We start from the raw sequence: 18,952 nt of genomic DNA on the forward strand, positions 1-18,952 counted from the left end.
TGTAGGTTAGCTTGCTGTAGGTCAGTGCTACTAGCATGAGGAGAGCTTGCTGTAGGTTAGCTTGCTGTAGCTCAGTGCTACACATGAGGAGAGCTTGCTGTAGGTTAGCTTGCTGTAGGTCAGTGCTACACATGAGGTTAGCTTGCTGTAGGTCAGTGCTACTAGCATGAGGAGAGCTTGCTGTAGGTTAGCTTGCTGTAGGTCAGTGCTACACATGAGGAGCGCTTGCTGTAGGTTAGCTTGCTGTAGCTCAGTGCTACTAGCATGAGGAGAGCTTGCTGTAGGTTAGCTTGCTGTAGGTCAGTGCTACACATGAGGAGAGCTTGCTGTAGGTTAGCTTGCTGTAGGTTAGCTTGCTGTAGCTCAGTGCTACACATGAGGAGAGCTTGCTGTAGGTTAGCTTGCTGTAGGTCAGTGCTACACATGAGGAGAGCTTGCTGTAGGTTAGCTTGCTGTAGGTCAGTGCTACTAGCATGAGGAGAGCTTGCTGAAGGTTAGCTTGCTGTAGGTCAGTGCTACACATGAGGAGAGCTGGCTGTAGGTTAGCTTGCTGTAGGTCAGTGCTACTAGCATGAGGAGAGCTTGCTGTAGGTTAGCTTGCTGTAGGTCAGTGCTACACATGAGGAGCGCTTGCTGTAGGTTAGCTTGCTGTAGGTCAGTGCTTCTAGTCTGGACTTGGATGAGAGCATTGTTACCATGGGGTGGCAGGATGGAGAAGCATGAAAAAAGGGAAGGTCCGCACACTGGAGCTGAGTAAATTAGAGAAAGGGTGTTATGCTGAAATCCTCATTCAGACCTCTAGGGGTGAGGGTATCCAGTGTGTACTTCTCACCTCAGGAGTAAAGAGTCAAGGTCGCCTCCCCTCCGGGGGCCATGGACATTCTCAATACCATCAATGTATCTGAGAGTGGAAACGTTATGACAAGCCTTAGTGAACTGGACAGCTACAGGGCTGGATGGATCATGATTACAGATGGCAGACCTATGCTCAGTGATACAGGTTTAAAACCTTCAACCATCCACACTGGAGAAAAAGGTTTCAGATGAAGGGAATTATAACATGTAAAACACAACATGTTGTCTTGTTGCAATGTCCCTGTGGGCTCGCCTATGTGGGCAAAACAACAAGAGAAAATCAGCAGTTACTTCTCAGTTATGACTGACTGCAGCCTCAGTCCACTCCCTCTGAATCTCCGCCAAATTTTTGAATCATCTTTGCTTGACAATCCGCTGAAGCCCACGGTCATCCATGGTATTTCTTTATTATGGTATTTATTTGTTATGGTAAAGACACACCTTTTCAGGCTCCATCTGGGCCCTTCTTGATCGAACTTCTTTCTCTCTCTTTCTAAAAAAAAACTAAACTTGTACCACTGTTCCTTCAGAAGTTGTAGTTGTCATAGACTGTGCTGCATAGTTGATTGCTCTATTGCTGACAAAAATGTGTTATTGTAAGTCGCTTTGGATAAAAGCGTCTGCCAAATGACGTAATGTAATGTAATGTAATGTAATGTATTTCCATGATATTCTAATTTTTTGGAAAGGATCTGTATATATACATATATATATATATATATATATATATATATATATATATTTATAAAATGGCTCTCTCAAATCAAGCAATCTGATTGGTTCACAGCCATTGTATAATTCCAGTAACCGAGTTCAATAACCCATGGCCATGGGTTATTGGTTGCCATGGCAACTCTCTTACTAAAAGGCAGCGCTGCACTCGAGCCAAACAGCTTTCTCCTGATCTGCTGTATGGAGGGTCACTAGTCGGACCCATGATGGCGCAACTCTCTTACTAAAAGTACCTCAAAAACAAAATGGCGGAGACAGCTTTTCAGATCCTTGTGAATCGATCTTCGCTTATAACTTTACTAATACTTCGCAGAAAATGATGTTTTGTACAAGAATAGACGCGGGCTAATGTCTTAACCCCTCTCTCGCGCGCCCTCACTCTTAACCCCGCATTTCTAAATAAGACGTAACGTTACTTGGTGTGGGCATATGGCTCTGGTGTCGGGAAAGTCCAGGCAAGCGCCAGGATTGGCCAATGTCGACTTCAGTCTCCAGAACGATCCAATCAAATCACCCGCACGTCTATCTTCTTGCTAGAGGTCCCGCCTTACAGTAGTGTTTCAACTGACTCTCAGAATACCATGCCAGTCGGACTTATAGTGTTATTATTATTATATTATTATACTTGGAACCCTTTTATAAAAGCAATATAGCACTCGAGCAGCGTGTGTTGTGGAATATATCCCCCTGCTCAGTTGTTATCCCACTCGGCCTGCGGCCTCGTGGGATAACAACTGATCAGGGGGATATATTCACCACAACACACTTGCTCTCGTGATATATTGCTTAAATATATTAGGGCTGTCAGCGTTAACACGTTAATCGCGATGCGATTAAGGGCCGACCATAACGTGTTTTCTTTTTATCGTGTTAATCGCATGCCGCTATTTTGTCCCTTTGTTGCACCCGTACTTGTAGTCAAGCCGGTCGCAGCGGTTTCCTGTTTCCTGTCTGTGCAGGCATGGAAGAGAAAGACAGCAATACGCTTCTAAATGGCTCATTTTACTTAAAAAAAACTCCCAAATGGGACAGTGGACAAGTCAACAGTAGTTTGCACCTTGTGTAAAACAGAATTAAAATATCACCGAAGTACATCAAGTTTGAGCTATCACCTAAAAGCTAAGCATACTGGAGCAGCTAGTGGCCAGCTAGCAGCCAGCTAGCTAGCAGCCAGCTAGCTAGCGCGAGACTCATCACTCATTCTTCCTTCAGAGTCTCAGATGCGCGGGTCCTCTAACCACTGGGAGGTCGGCTCCAATGGCTTCACGCGATATACACATTATCAATATACACAGTATCAATATACACAGTGTCCAATACCGAGCCATTATTCACATGGAAGTGCCAAAGTTTTTAGCTCAGACACAGCCTTCTTCGGCTGTGTCATTTTGGGTTTCGACTGCTCCACAGCGCCGCCGCCGGAAGTATCGGTTCTGGAACGTGTACTGCACTGTTTACAATTGTGCATTTATTTTCTATTCAAGATATTGTAGACATTGTTACCTCCTGTCTACATTGCACTTCTATTGAATTGAAAATAAATCTAAAATTCAAGATCACAAAGTACATTTATTTGCATTCATTTGATTCCCAATCACGGCACACTGGTAAGAATGATTAATATCTAATTATAAATGCTTTGAAATGCAAAATAATGGGATTTTAAACATGCGATACAAAGATGCGATTAATGGCGATTAACTATAGTTAATCACACGATTAATCGCGATTAAGAAAAATAATCGTTTGACAGCCCTAATATATATACCTGTATATATATATATATATATATATATATATATATTTTTTTTTTCTTCTTTTATTTATATATATATATATTTTATCCTGTCCTGTCGTATTCCACACTGTGAACTTGCAGATAAGCAACAACAATGCACTCACTTCTGCACCGAGGCCTCTCGTTCCTCCAGCTCCACGCCCCATTGGCCAGGCACTGGATGTGGGCGGGGCCAACACGGTAGTAGCCAGGGTTGCAGGTGAAGATGATCTTGGTCCTGTACTCGTAGTGCGAGCCGTTGACTATCTTCCATTTGCCGTGGTCCAAAGAGAAGGAGCTGATACTGGGGCACATCATGACTGGGCAACAAATACAAAGACAAGGGAGGTTGTACGTTTTGGCTTATTCCATGGAGTCACTTATATTTCCATTTCCTTATTTCTTTATCCTTTTTATACACACCACTGAGATAAAACCCAATAATGTATGTTTGTAAGTACTACAAATAGCCAGTGTGAAGACAAACACACAAAGTAAAATAAACGAATCCATGTGTGACAATGTAAATAGCAACTATCTTAAAAAGGCTCTTTATGAAATGGCCTTAAAACCAGGTTTTAAAGGAAGCTCTGGCCTCAGGAGGAAACGATGTTGTCAACCAGTTGTTACCATGGTTACGCTGACTTTCAAACTTGTCAGACAGCTACTGAAGGAGCTTTAGATTTCCCCTCTACCATCATTTTCCCTCTTATCTATCTGTCTTTTTCATCAGCCACAGCACCCCCACTCTCTTCTGCAGCATTGTGTCATGGCTGCTCTATTCTGCACCCCCACTCTCTTCTGCAGCATTGTGTCATGGCTGCTCTATTCTGCACCCCCACTCTCTTCTGCAGCATTGTGTCATGGCTGCTCTATTCTGCACCCCCACTCTCTTCTGCAGCATTGTGTCATGGCTGCTCTATTCTGCACCCCCACTCTCTTCTGCAGCATTGTGTCATGGCTGCTCTATTCTGCACCCCCACTCTCTTCTGCAGCATTGTGTCATGGCTGCTCTATTCTGCATCCCCACTCTCTTCTGCAGCATTGTGTCATGGCTGCTCTATTCTGCACCCCCACTCTCTTCTGCAGCATTGTGTCATGGCTGCTCTATTCTGCACCCCCACTCTCTTCTGCAGCATTGTGTCATGGCTGCTCTATTCTGCACCCCCACTCTCTTCTGCAGCATTGTGTCATGGCTGCTCTATTCTGCACCCCCACTCTCTTCTGCAGCATTGTGTCATGGCTGCTCTATTCTGCACCCCCACTCTCTTCTGCAGCATTGTGTCATGGCTGCTCTATTCAGCACCCCCACTCTCTTCTGCAGCATTGTGTCATGGCTGCTCTATTCTGCACCCCCACTCTCTTCTGCAGCATTGTGTCATGGCTGCTCTATTCTGCACCCCCACTCTCTTCTGCAGCATTGTGTCATGGCTGCTCTATTCTGCACCCCCACTCTCTTCTGCAGCATTGTGTCATGGCTGCTCTATTCTGCACCCCCACTCTCTTCTGCAGCATTGTGTCATGGCTGCTCTATTCTGCACCCCCACTCTCTTCTGCAGCATTGTGTCATGGCTGCTCTATTCTGCACCCCCACTCTCTTCTGCAGCATTGTGTCATGGCTGCTCTATTCTTTACTAAAAAAGAGAAACAAGACAAAATATCTTTCCCAACTACATCAGAGTGCTACCATGACCTGAAGACGTTTCCCTTCCTGATTTCTTCATGTTGATTTTTGTGTTTTTCTTCTGAAGAGGTGAATTCTGGTTTCCACTATGCATAGTATTCTGTTACATCACCAGATGGCCATCTTGCCAGGAAATAACAGGTGATTGTAACAGATTGACATGATTGATATCACTCTACTGCCTTATTGCTTGTTGTGTCTTTTGTTGTTTTTGCACTCATATGCCCTGTTATATTTGTACTATGTTGTAAACGGAGTTCACAGCACAATAATTTCACACGTGATACTTGTACTACGGAGTGACAATAAAAATCTTGAATCTTGATTATAGGGGTGCACAGATCGATCGGCACGCAATCTGTATCGGCCGATTTTGACCTCAAATATGCGATCGGCTGATTGCCTATATTTCTTTATATAATTTTTTTTTTTTTATAAAAAAAAAAGCCCTACCACTTATCAGGCTTTCCAACGATATAAAATACAATACCAATTGGTATTATTAAAGGGGAGAAATAATCGACCGAAATAAAGTTTCAAAACCTTTTTTGAGGAGTTTATATATCGGTGATCGGTGATCGGTGGATGATCGGTTGGGCAGATATTTCCCATAGGCAATCGGTGATCGGTGGCAAAAAATGTGATCGGTGCACCCCTAGATTATAATCAAACGAGCCACAGCCAATGAGCTATGCATGTAATAAAGCACAATATTGGTAGGAAAAGCATGGGAATACTATGAATAGCTAACTGCTGTGGGGGGGAAACAAGCTGGAAAATACATTCATCTATAATAAAGTATTCCTAGTTTCCTACATAGGACCCTACTACCATGGAACACATTGTAAACACTCTGTATCATGTATTCCCGCTATAGTACGTGCTGCATAGTACCCTGAAGCAACTTGTAAATTACAGGCAGCCATATTCTTGTAGTGTGACCCCATTTGTGAAATTCCCTGATATTCCATGACTTCTTCAAAGAAGCACCTCAGAATTCCATCATACTCCAGGAATGACATGACCAGGGTAGGGATGTTCATTTTGAACAATTTCCATAATCGAAATTCGGGAAAAGGAAAATTAACGATCAATTATCGATTATCGATAGCGTAATAATAATAACAATATATTTTTTATTTTATATAATGGAGATGCCGCTGTGTAGTAAGAATATCAGACACTAGCGCTGTGGCCAAGTAAACAAACATGTCAGGTGTGAATTCCCCATGTTTAAAACAGTTTTGTTGGCACAAAGGCCCGTGCCCAGCCAGAAAACTAGAGACTATATGAAGCTCCACCTCACGTTAGTCGGCTGTGCAATGGAGTGGGGCAAGGAGGAACGAATTCCACCCAAACCTAGTAAAAAAAATCAGGATTTTTTTTCGAATTTTTATCGAATTCATTCCTCAACGATCAATTATGGATTATCGATCATTGATGAACATCAGAGGGAACCTTAGTCTCTCTCAAACCCTAACCCCCATGATGAGTGGATGCCTCTTTCTGACGTCACTCTCTCCCTCCCTCCCTCCCTCCCCTCCGCTCAACCTCACAGTGGGTCATTGTGGGTGTTCCACCTCTGTCAGATCACTCTCCCTGCTCCCCTAAAGTGCCTTTTAAACATGAACTCTGGATCATGTCCAGCTAGAGAGAACAGGATATTTTCAGGTTTTGCCTTTCTAAACATGAGGGGTCTTTGTTAAGAAACAACTGGATATGAGCCGTTTTTTCTGCCAGTGGCAACTAGTTACAAGTGGCAACTAGTCATATCTGACTAGTTTTAAATGTATTTCTCCCCACAAAAGTTTGATAGCCTATCAGTCCGTCAGCTCCTATCCTCTCCGCAGTGTGGACGCACAGTCACACAACACTGCCTGCCTCACACAATAGAATTGGCTGCATCACGTTAGCGACAAATCTGGAGACTTCAAAAAACGTGCCGTTTTAACGGAGTCCATTCCAACGAGGGGTGGCAATGTGCCAAAAATGAGCGCTTCGCCTAGGTTACATAAAGCAGCCCAGTCAAAATAGTGGTCGGACTGTCGTCAATCACTGTGGGTGATTTATTTTTCAAGTGGCATTTCAAGTCATATCTGACTAGTTTTCAATGTATTTCTCTCCACAAAAGTTAGGCTTTTTCTGACATGGGAGCAAGCAAGCAGCGCAGCAGTAAGCGTCCCTCCTGATGCAATGGACCTGGCTGCCTGGCTGCAGCTGAAGCGCGTTGGGACCACACGGCCAAACAATTCAAGCCCTTTTTGCAGCACTTGAGGAAACCGTGAGTTTGCACGTTGATATAAGCGATTGCCCGAACGATTCATTAATTAATAAACTAGTGAACGTGAAGTGAAGTGAAGTGAAGTGAGTCACACCCGCCCACTCAGATCTGCGGATAATGACCTGCCACTGTTTAACATGAGGTGCGATTGCGTGGAAGCGGATCTTATACCGGTGGTCGAGGTAGATAAGATACGGAGTCGCGGGAGTGCGCGTAGGCCGGCTAATTGTTGTTTAACATGCAGGCCAACCGGCTAGGAGCAGGTTATAATACGGATTCCACTGCATGTTAAGAAGTGGCTTAAGCCTCCTCCTGTGCCCCCCCACACTCACCGGTGCAGCGTGGTATCTTGTTGTGGTTGCTCCACACTCACCGGTGCAGCGTGGTATCTTGTTGTGGTTGCTCCACACTCACCGGTGCAGCGTGGTATCTTGTTGTGGTTGCTCCACACTCACCGGTGCAGTGTGGTATCTTGTTGTGGTTGCTCCACACTCACCGGTGCAGCGTGGTATCTTGTTGTGGTTGCTCCAGGTGCCGTCTGGCTGGCAGACGGTGGTGGTCAGCTCCTTGGAGGAGAGGCGGTAGCCGCTGTTGCAGAAGTAGGTCACGCGTGTGCTGACAGAGTAGTCTGTAGCCAGCACACCTCCGTTCAGCGGAGCGCTGGGTACACCGCACGACACAGCTGCAGGCAGCAAGAGGACACGTGCAGGGTTATGTAGGCTACAAGACACAAATGTGTGGGGAAAGATGCTATATGCAGCTGGGTCTACCTGGGCTCCCTGGGTGATCAGGTACTAGGCCACACATGCAGCGCTGCGTGACCCTGCATGGCTGCACGCTCCAGGTAGACCCTGGGTGATCAGGTAGGCCACACAGGCAGCTCAAGTTGAGTGAAATGCCAGTGGATGCATTAATGATGTAAGCAGACCACTCATATTGACCTAATTATCATTATTTGTTGTCAGACCTGGAATCCTCTTTTTTCTAATACTTTGTGCAGATAAAATCATCCATCCATCAACCAACATTCACTGTAAAATTAAATGGTTGAACCTGGACTCCTCCATTGTGTTTCATGTGCACACTAACATCCATGTTCTTGGCATGAGCCAACACCACCAACAGGGGCGGCTGTAGCTCAGGAGGTAGAGCGGGTCATCCACTAATCGCTTTGGATAAAAGAGGTCGGTGGTTAGATTCCCACCTCCTCCAGTCTGCATGTCGAAGTGTCCTTGGGCAAGACACTGAACCCCAAATTGCTCCCGTTGGTGTGCCAGCACCCTGTGTGGTAACCTGCCGCCATCGGTGTGTGAATGGGTGAATGTACCTACTGACTGTAAAGCGCTTTGGATAAAAGTGCTATATAAATGCAGGCCATTTACCACCAACAGCACAGATCCTTTTCAGCAGGCGGCACTAAATAGGAACAGTTCTGCAAACACACAACATCAAACATAGCAGCACAGTGTGAAGCAGCATAGGTATGGATCTGCACACATGGCCTGAAGCCATTACATTGGAAAACAACCCCACACACACACACACACACACACACACACGTGCAAAGAATCACATTAAGCAATTACAGACCTCCTGATAACCATATCAACAAAGCTAGGCCTATATGAACACATGTGTGGGGAATTCTATTCAGTTTGAGGGTTTAACTGATTGATCAGTGATTCATTCTGATATAAAGACCCATGAGCCGAAATCCAAACAATAGGGCATTTTGCTTTTATTGGTGCAGCCTTGAGGACCATGCTGTACGTCAAATGCCCATATCCTGCAGTACAACAGGCTAAAATAAAGCTATTTTAATGCTATTTCTGGCCTGAAGAATATCCTAAGAGCAACAGACGAGCCACATGTGCACATCAGAGCACCATCTCCCAAAGCATTTCCCTATTGAAATGCCCTCCTTTTAAATCCATATTTACAGAAGGGAGCCATCACTCATTGGTGCAGCAGATCGTGCGTGTGGACCAGTGTGCTGCAGGGTACAGACGGACACACGCTGCATCGCTAAGTGATCTTTTCCAGCCGCTGAATGGAGGTTAAATGAATCAAGGCTAAGCAGTTTGTCTGTTGGGGGACAGAGGTTATGCCTTGATCACAAGGCTGACGAGGTGCCTGGTCCACCTTCAGACCCCTCAGTCAAATCATTATCATGCGCGCACTGGCTCCATTACAGAGTGCACTGGCTCCATCACAGAGCGCACTGGCTCCATCACAGAGCGCACTGGCTCCATCACAGAGTGCACTGGCTCCATCACAGAGCGCACTGGCTCCATCACAGAGCGCACTGGCTCCATCACAGAGTGCACTGGCTCCATCACAGAGTGCACTGGCTCCATCACAGAGTGCACCATAGTGCTTGGACTGTTAAAGCAGCTACGAGCAAGATTTTCGATTGTCTAAATTTCGACAGTCTAAATTTAATATCAATGCATCACATCTTACCTCTAATAGTAGACGAGACCAACGCAGAGTAGTCTCGCTTGAACCCCGAGTGAATCAGCCAGTGTTAGTCTCTCTGTGGCCAGGGAAGATCAGGAAGTGAAATGAAACGGTTTGCAGCAGCCACTTCAGCCATAACCACAAAATAACTTCCAAAAAACCTGTTAGAATATAACGAGAGATGTTCGCGAGAGTATGCATGACGTTCTCCTTGTTTATGGTATGTTGCTAGGCAGCGCGAACGGGGTGAGGCAGGCAGCTGCGTTTCACTTCCGGGTTTATCCGGTCCGGCAGTAAGGAGAGAGAGAGAGAGAGACCCCTGGTGACGCGAGTTTAGACAGACACAGACTTAAGAGAGCAATCTCCGATTCACACGGCTTTGGTCTCAGCTACTATTATAGGTAAGATGTGATGCATCAATATTGTAATTATACTGTTTAATAACAATCGAAAATCTTGCTCGTAGTTGCTTTAAAGAGTCAAATCCTCCTCCTTTATTTTTATTTCCTCCACGGTGTGATGTCACTGATGCTAATGTGATGTCACTGATGCTAATGTGATGTCACTGATGCTAATTAGCATCAGTCATTTCTTCTTGTTTCAAAGTGAATTTTATTTACACCAGGAAAGAAAGCACAGCGCACAATTGATAGTATTCTGTTACATCGCCACACAGCCATCTTGGTAGGAAAACAACAGGTGATTGTGATCAATTAGCAGGTGATTACAATCAAGTGACACTTACAGCCAATGAGCTGTGTGTATTGTAGCGCCATATTGGTAGGAAAAAGGCTTGTGAGATCATCGGAATACTATGAATACAACAAAGATCAAAGTGTGGTTTGCAGAGATTTCAATCATGAAGGCCGCCATATTCTCATATCTGATCAGCCCGTGACATCAGTCAAGTATGACGTCAGTTATGACATCAGTTCATCCTAGTACATACTGTATAGCGAGGGTTTTACGTCACCTCCCTCCTTGGCTGGATTGTAGCATAGCAGCAGCTGGCATCACGGCTGTTCGTCTCCTCGGAAGCTGTCGTTTCGCCCCGCCCACCTCCCCAGCCCACCACCAACGAGTCTTGACTCCTGAAGAATCCCCCATGGCATTCTCTATCCTAGCCTATACAGATGCCCCCCTCTCACCACGAGAGGAGCGCCATCTTACAATGGACTCATACGCCAAAGTAGTTGCCATGCTATTTGCAGAATAAAGCCACTTGTTAAATCTTACCAACTGGTCTCTCATGATTGAAATACTGATCAACTCAAATAGACAAACAAAACAGCCGGTATTCTAAAGCTGTGGTTTTTAAAGTGGGGTCCAGGGACACTCAGGGGTCCTTGAGGGCTTCCAGGGGGTCCCCAGCAACAAGGGGAATACTTTATTGTCACTATAATTCCATCCACAAGTAACACAATGGCAGAATTTAAGACTATTGTATTACTTTCTGTAATAAAACATCTAAAAGCAAAAATCTCATCAGATCAAATGGGGGTACGTGATCTACTTTGTTTCAGTTTAGGGGTCCAGGACGTGGAAAGGTTTGAGTGGACCAATCAGCCTCATAGAGATAAAGATACATTCTAAATCTGTATAAAAGCTGCTAAGTGATTATCATTCCATAATCAAAGTAATGATCTACAAACAGTTCATCTTTCAGACCATTGTACTGTCAATTAGAAGATCAGTGGTCCTGGCATTTTGAGGCGCTTCTAGAGAGCGGGCATGTGAATAAATGCATCACTTCATTTCCAGCCATATTCTACTTTATGCACTTTTGAAAAGTGCAATTATCAAACTACACACAGTTCACAGATGTGAAGTATCTTATACTATCTCTCTAATAAAATGCAATGTAATCTTCTGCTTGCTTCTGTGGGGTACAGTAGTCTATGTACAGTAGTGTGGGGTACAGTAGTCTATGTACAGTATGTACAGTATGTACAGTAGTCTATGTATGTGGGCATGCACATATAAATGCACACATCATGTGCATCAAAGAACCCAATTAGCTGAGTGAAACGGCGTTGGGGCCGCCGCATGCTAATGCGGAGTTAGCCAACGTAATTTGAAGAAGTGGAAATTGACGGAGGAAAAGGCGGAATTGATTTCTGTTTCCTTTCCACCTGACAGGTCAGGGCAGCGGCTCTCAATCAGGCCGGATTCAGTTCAGCCGATAACAACATGAGAGCAGCCGGTCCTGGGCTGAGACGCCCCTCTGGTGCCTGCCTGCCTGGTCTGAGTGCTGACATGCAGAGCCTCCTCTGGTGCCTGGTCTGAGTGCTGACATGCAGAGCCTCCTCTGGTGCCTGGTCTGAGTGCTGACATGCAGAGCCCCCTCTGGTGCCTGCCTGCCTGGTCTGAGTGCTGACATGCAGAGCCCCCTCTGGTGCCTGCCTGCCTGGTCTGAGTGCTGTCGTGCAGAGCCCCCTCTGGTGCCTGCCTGGTCTGAGTGCTGTCGTGCAGAGCCTCCTCTGGTGCCTGCCTGCCTGGTCTGAGTGCTGACATGCAGCCTCCTCTGGTGCCTGCCTGCCTGGTCTGAGTGCTGACATGCAGCCTCCTCTGGTGCCTGCCTGCCTGCCTGGTCTGAGTGCTGCCTCCTCTGGTGCCTGCCTGCCTGGTCTGAGTGCTGACATGCAGAGCCTCCTCTGGTGCCTGCCTGCCTGGTCTGAGTGCTGACATGCAGAGCCCCCTCTGGTGCCTGCCTGCCTGGTCTGAGTGCTGACATGCAGAGCCCCCTCTGGTGCCTGGTCTGAGTGCTGACATGCAGAGCCCCCTCTGGTGCCTGCCTGCCTGGTCTGAGTGCTGTCGTGCAGCCTCCTCTGGTGCCTGCCTGCCTGGTCTGAGTGCTGTCGTGCAGCCTCCTCTGGTGCCTGGTCTGAGTGCTGACATGCAGAGCCCCCTCTGGTGCCTGCCTGCCTGGTCTGAGTGCTGACATGCAGAGCCCCCTCTGATGCCTGCCTGCCTGGTCTGAGTGCTGACATGCAGAGCCCCCTCTGGTGCCTGCCTGCCTGGTCTGAGTGCTGACATGCAGAGCCCCCTCTGGTGCCTGCCTGCCTGGTCTGAGTACTGTCGTGCAGAGCCCCCTCTGGTGCCTGCCTGCCTGGTCTGAGTGCTGACGTGCAGAGCCCCCTCTGGTGCCTGCCTGCCTGGTCTGAGTACTGTCGTGCAGCCTCCTCTGGTGCCTGCCTGCCTGGTCTGAGTGCTGTCGTGCAGAGCCCCCTCTGGTGCCTGCCTGTCTGGTCTGAGTGCTGACATGCAGAGCCCCCTCTGGTGCCTGCCTGCCTGGTCTGAGTGCTGACATGCAGAGCCCCCTCTGGTGCCTGCCTGCCTGGTCTGAGTGCTGACATGCAGAGCCCCCTCTGGTGCCTGCCTGCCTGGTCTGAGTACTGGTGTGCAGCAGAGGCAGTGACCAGAAGAGGGAAGCGGACAGACAGGAGTTGGAAGTATGATGTATTGTAGACTCAGTTCTCAGCTCACTTCGCTCAACTACAGACTGAGAACTCAATCATTTCCGGTAACTTGACAACAGGGCGTAGGTTTGTTAGCAGCCGTTATCGCCGCTGTTCAAACTACTACTTTTGACAAGAAGTTCCCAGACGACTGGTAGGCAGAGAACTCTATAAGGCCATGTTCAGACTAGGAGGCCAAATCTGATTTGTGAACTTTAGTGACCTATTAATGACTTTATCCAGATTGGTTTTATCACGTCGTTAACATAGCAAAACATGCAGATAGCCTGTTTAGGTCTGGACACACAGCTCCGACTTGAGAATCAGATTTGTGGCAGTGCGGACACACTCCCAAATCAGATTTGGGAAACCACTCAAGATAATGATGATTAATGACTTTATCAGCAAATCAGATTTGCCTGTAATGTGAACATGGCCTAATTGTCTGTGAGCCAAGACTAGTGCTGACGAGCTCACCTTGACATGCGGGAACTGGTGAGTCCCAGGTGTAGTAGCTCACCTTGACATGCGGGAACTGGTGAGTCCCAGGTGTAGTAGCTCACCTTGACATGCGGGAACTGGTGAGTCCCAGGTGTAGTAGCTCACCTTGACATGCGGGAACTGGTGAGTCCCAGGTGTAGTAGCTCACCTTGACATGCGGGAACTGGTGAGTCCCAGGTGTAGAAGCTCACCTTGACATGCGGGAACTGGTGAGTCCCAGGTGTAGTAGCTCACCTTGACATGCGGGAACTGGTGAGTCCCAGGTGTAGTAGCTCACCTTGACATGCGGGAACTGGTGAGTCCCAGGTGTAGTAGCTCACCTTGACATGCGGGAACTGGTGAGTCCCAGGTGTAGTAGCCGTAGGAAGTCTTCTTGCAGACAGCTGTGCCCTTCCCGATCAGCTTGTAGCCCCGGTCGCAGGCCCAGCGCACCATGCTGTTGAGATGACCCCCGGTCTGGCTCACCACAAAGCCGTGCTGTGGAGAGTCCGGGGTACTGCAGTACATCGCTATCATAGATGGAGAGGAAAAAGACAGAGAGGGAGAGAGAGAGGAAAGAAGAAGAATAGAATAATGGAAAAGCAGATTGAGAATAGAAAAAATAGACATTAAAGATGCAACATGTAACCTTTAGCATTATCATTATATTATCATAGCATTAAAATGTCTAAAAACGAGTAGACCTATGTTGTATATATTCTTTAGTTATGCACTTACATTATCTCAAATGTTTTCAAAAGTGCTCAAAATCCATAATTCTATTATTTTATATCAATAACACAGAGCGTTTGTGCGACTCGCTTTTTGTCGATGATGTCATAACAGAGCGCCAGCTGTTACCTTGGACCTCCGGTCAATTCTAGACTATTTTCTCACTTTTTCAAGTCACATCACTGTCAGTTTTGGTCGTTTTTAACTATATCTTTTGACTGGATGAATGATTTTAGTCATCGGAGGTCTGGATCTTATTAGTTAACGTTCGTTACGTTAGAGAAAGAGACCTTGCGGACATCCTGTATCCTCTGAACTCCATTGGAAAGAAATGGTGAGTTTTAACAAACTGTTCATTTAGTGTTTTTTTTGCCCGTTTTAATGACCGAGTCTGTTTGTTTTGGAGAGGAGGGAGACTCTAGCATAATCCAGCTTGCAGTAGAAGCCTTGTGAACGATGAAAACAGATGAATACAAAGGTTTGAAACAAACTGAACACAATAGAAACAAGCTGAGCTAAATTCAATTTGGGGAAACGGTGATTTTAACGTGAAGTTGCTTTATTCAGCGTTTTGACCTGTTGTAAGTAGAGAGTGTGTTTTGGGAGAGGAGGAGACGTCTGCGGGTATCGGCTCTCGGTAAAAACCTTGTGAACAATGAACACTGAGGGAATCCTAATCATAAAATGGCTCGCATAATTCCACACTACTGCACGATGCCACGACACGCCGTCTTCTAATATTGTTTTGAGTTTGAGACCCCTAGTGGCAGAACATTACATACTGCACGTTTAAAAGAGAAAAGAAGCAAAGAAGCAGAGAATAAAGGCGTGCATGAGAGGCATTAAAGGGGCATTCCGCTGATTGTCAATGCCAAATTATTTTTGACATAATCTCACACATGTTCAAAAATTGTAAACCGTTTTGCAGTCATTCATTTAGTTTGACAGTTATTGAGTTAGGTTGTGGACCAGTGATGTAATTTCTTTATGAATGACATCACTGGTCCACAACTGAACTCAAATCAACTCTCAATAACTGTCAAACAAAACGAATGTCTGCAAAACGGTTTACAATTTTCGGATATGTGTGAGATTATGTGCAAAATAAATCAGCATTGTTTTTCGGTGGAGTGCCCCTTTAACAAAGGATTCCTGTGAAAAATGTTATTTACAGGAAAGCTCCATTTGAAATGCAGGGAGATAATGAGGAACAAGGCCTGAGGAAGTGTCCCATCTATTTAGCAGCACACAGCCCAGGCAATCCTCACAATCACATTATTACTATTCCTCTCTGGCCTATAGGCACATGCATATTCAATCTGCTTTAACACAATCTGCTTTAACACATGCACACTCCTTCCCCCTCATCTTTAGCGTAAAACACTAAAAAGGCAGATTTGATTCTCTGAAGACGAGCCCTGCATAGCCAATGGGACGGAACATGTGAGGGAGGAGGGGCCAAACACTGTGAAACTCCTTCAGATCAGCGTGACGGGGAGAGTTAAGATGAGAAGACACACCACCAGGTTCAGGTCATCTCCTGTTCAGGTCAATGAAGTCACAGAGTGGTTTTCCTTACAAAATGCATCGCACCAAATAGCTTCTGCTGTTACCGCTCTCATGTATTAAACATAACGCAGAGTCAACACATGTAAGAAATAAAGATGACGTTTCTTCCTTTTTCCATTCTTATTGATGCATTATTTAAATGCTACTCTTGCTTTAGCACCACTTGCTTTATTAAAGAGCCAATTAAGAATTGAAAGGTTTGTGAAATGAAGGAGTGCAAAGAGCTGAGCCTCACAGTGACTTCTGTCCTGCCCTGTGCTTTAGAGCAAAGAGCTGAGCCTCCCAGTGACTTCTGTCCTGCCCTGTGCTTTAGAGCAAAGAGCTGAGCCTCACAGTGACTTCTGTCCTGCCCTGTGCTTTAGAGCAAAGAGCTGAGCCTCCCAGTGACTTCAGTCCTGCCCTGTGCTTTAGAGCAAAGAGCTGAGCCTCCCAGTGACTTCAGTCCTGCCCCGTGCTTTAGAGCAAAGAGCTGAGCCTCCCAGTGACTTCAGTCCTGCCCTGTGCTTTAGAGCAAAGAGCTGAGCCTCCCAGTGACTTCAGTCGTGCCCCGTGCTTTAGAGCAAAGAGCTGAGCCTCCCAGTGACTTCCATCCTGCCCTGTGCTTTAGAGCAAAGAGCGGAGCCTCCCAGTGACTTCAGTCCTGCCCTGTGCTTTAGAGCAAAGAGCTGAGCCTCACAGTGACTTCAGTCGTGCCCCGTGCTTTAGAGCAAAGAGCTGAGCCTCCCAGTGACTTCCATCCTGCCCTGTGCTTTAGAGCAAAGAGCGGAGCCTCCCAGTGACTTCAGTCCTGCCCTGTGCTTTAGAGCAAAGAGCTGAGCCTCCCAGTGACTTCAGTCGTGCCCCGTGCTTTAGAGCAAAGAGCTGAGCCTCCCAGTGACTTCCATCCTGCCCTGTGCTTTAGAGCAAAGAGCGGAGCCTCCCAGTGACTTCAGTCCTGCCCTGTGCTTTAGAGCAAAGAGCTGAGCCTCACAGTGACTTCATTCCTGCTCTGTGCTTTAGAACAAAGAGCTGAGCCTCCCAGTGACTTCAGTCCTGCCCTGTGCTTTAGAACAAAGAGCTGAGCCTCACAGTGACTTCTGTCCTGCCCTGTGCTTTAGAACAAAGAGCTGAGCCTCACAGTGACTTCTGTCCTGCCCTGTGCTTTAGAGCAAAGAGCTGAGCCTCACAGTGACTTCATTCCTGCCCCGTGCTTTAGAGCAAAGAGCTGAGCCTCACAGTGACTTCAGTCCTGCCCCGTGCTTTAAAAAAAAAACTAATTAATATGTAATTAATTCTAATTTTCTGTAATAGAGCCCAGTAATTTTCTGTTACTACTGCCACTCATTCATAAAATTACGTCATCAATCACCCTTTTCCCGCTTCTATCTAGCGTCACTGTTTGTGGGAGGTAACGTTTATTTTAAGCCAATCAGAGTAAGACACCTTTTCCCATTCAGCCTATCATCATCAAGCTGTCAAAGCTAAAAGCTCTCCATCTTCTCTGTGTGATCTGTTGCTTTTCAGTGCGTTCCTGCGACCCGCCTCCACCCCATTCTCCTCCAGTCCTCTGAGATCTCAGATTCAGAAGCTTCGCCACCAAGACCAAGACCTCATCTGTCACCACCACCAGGTCTAGACTCCACGGGGGGGATCTTCATTCCTATTCCTGGCTGATCTACCCCTGCTGATCATAACGTCATAATCAAGCTGACGTTATGATGGAGTCTAATCGCCAAAAATAAATGTATCTTTATGTGCCTACAGGCTCATGTATCTTATCATCTAATAAATCATCCGTCATTCTAGAAATGTGTCTCTCTGGTTGAAATGTAATATGTCTCTGGACTCACGATGAGCGCAGCAGAGCTCTCCAATGTGTCCAAACTCATCTCTCTCCTTCTCTCTCTCACAGACACACACATGCGTGCCGGTGCGCGACTGGACAACAGTTTCACTGCTCTGGATGCTGCGCGGCTGCTTTCATGTCGTTCTTCAGCTATTATCGATCTTTCCTCAATCAATCCAAGGTCTTCAAATGGAGGTAGCAGGTAGAGAGGAGGTAGGCTACAGAAACACTTCTTATTCTTTCCAATTTCTTTTAATTACCTCATGCGCTCTCGTTGCAGTAAAGTTGACAAATAGATCACAGTCGAGTCCACAACAGAAAATCTGCGGTGGCATTCGTTTTGTGGACACTTCAAATTATAATTACAGCGAATAATCCTTCCAAAATGTTTGTTTTGAGAGCACATAGGCTACCTCATGTGAAGTGTTTCTTTACTAGTGCAGCAGGTGCAGACGGCTTCAGACTCACTGATTTGTGTGTTCGTGTGTGAGAGAGTTCACATCTTAATAAAGGGTTACTCTGTGTGTTTCACTGCTCTAACTCAATTATATTATAATGTTGCTTTGTCACGTTCTGAGCCTGCCCCGCACGCGATATTTTCATAATTTGACAACCCAGACCGCCTGCGGGGCGGGCCAGCCCGCGGGACCCGGCGGGTTCTGGGTGACCCGCGCATCACTAGCATGTAGGGTCTCTGACCTTGGTGGGGGACAATCACAGAAGGAAAAAGTTGCGGGTTCACATATCCCAAAGTAAATGGAATCTGCACACTACAGTACCCAGTTCAGTGGGGTCACTTGCTTCATTAGGACTACGTACGGACACCTTATGTAGCCACGCCCATTTGACCCGGTTGTGTGGCCGTATCAAAACTTCCGGCTAAAAATAAAATAAAATAAAATGGCTGCGTTGCTCCAATATCATCTAACTCTGAATTAACTAATAATTTAGCCAATTGTATGTAACATACCAAATAAAAGCAAACGGCAATGTCTAAGAATGCAACGCCATGTAACTGGCTCGTTAAGTCTCGCATTCTAGGGAATTACGTTAACGTCTGCGGGTCTTATAGGCGTAAATGGCTCGAGCGCTCTGAGGA

General features: G+C 46.3%; 1 protein-coding gene across 1 annotated transcript in view; it reads right to left on the bottom strand.

Annotated features, from left to right (window-relative positions):
- LOC310800114 (CUB and sushi domain-containing protein 3-like) overlaps positions 1–18,952 on the bottom strand; it is a gene marked incomplete at both ends in the record, with an annotated part of 662,783 nt that overhangs the window by 109,269 nt on the left and 534,562 nt on the right. Inside the window, 3 exons of the mRNA XM_083662685.1 lie at positions 3,490–3,684; positions 7,826–8,011; positions 14,069–14,257. Of these exons, the coding sequence (XP_083518811.1) occupies positions 3,490–3,684; positions 7,826–8,011; positions 14,069–14,257 (570 nt within the window). The remainder of the gene's footprint in view (positions 1–3,489; positions 3,685–7,825; positions 8,012–14,068; positions 14,258–18,952) is intronic.

This window comes from Poromitra crassiceps (genome assembly GCF_964638095.1).
Source record: "Poromitra crassiceps genome assembly, chromosome: 29".
Taxonomy (NCBI): Eukaryota; Metazoa; Chordata; class Actinopteri; order Beryciformes; family Melamphaidae; genus Poromitra; species Poromitra crassiceps.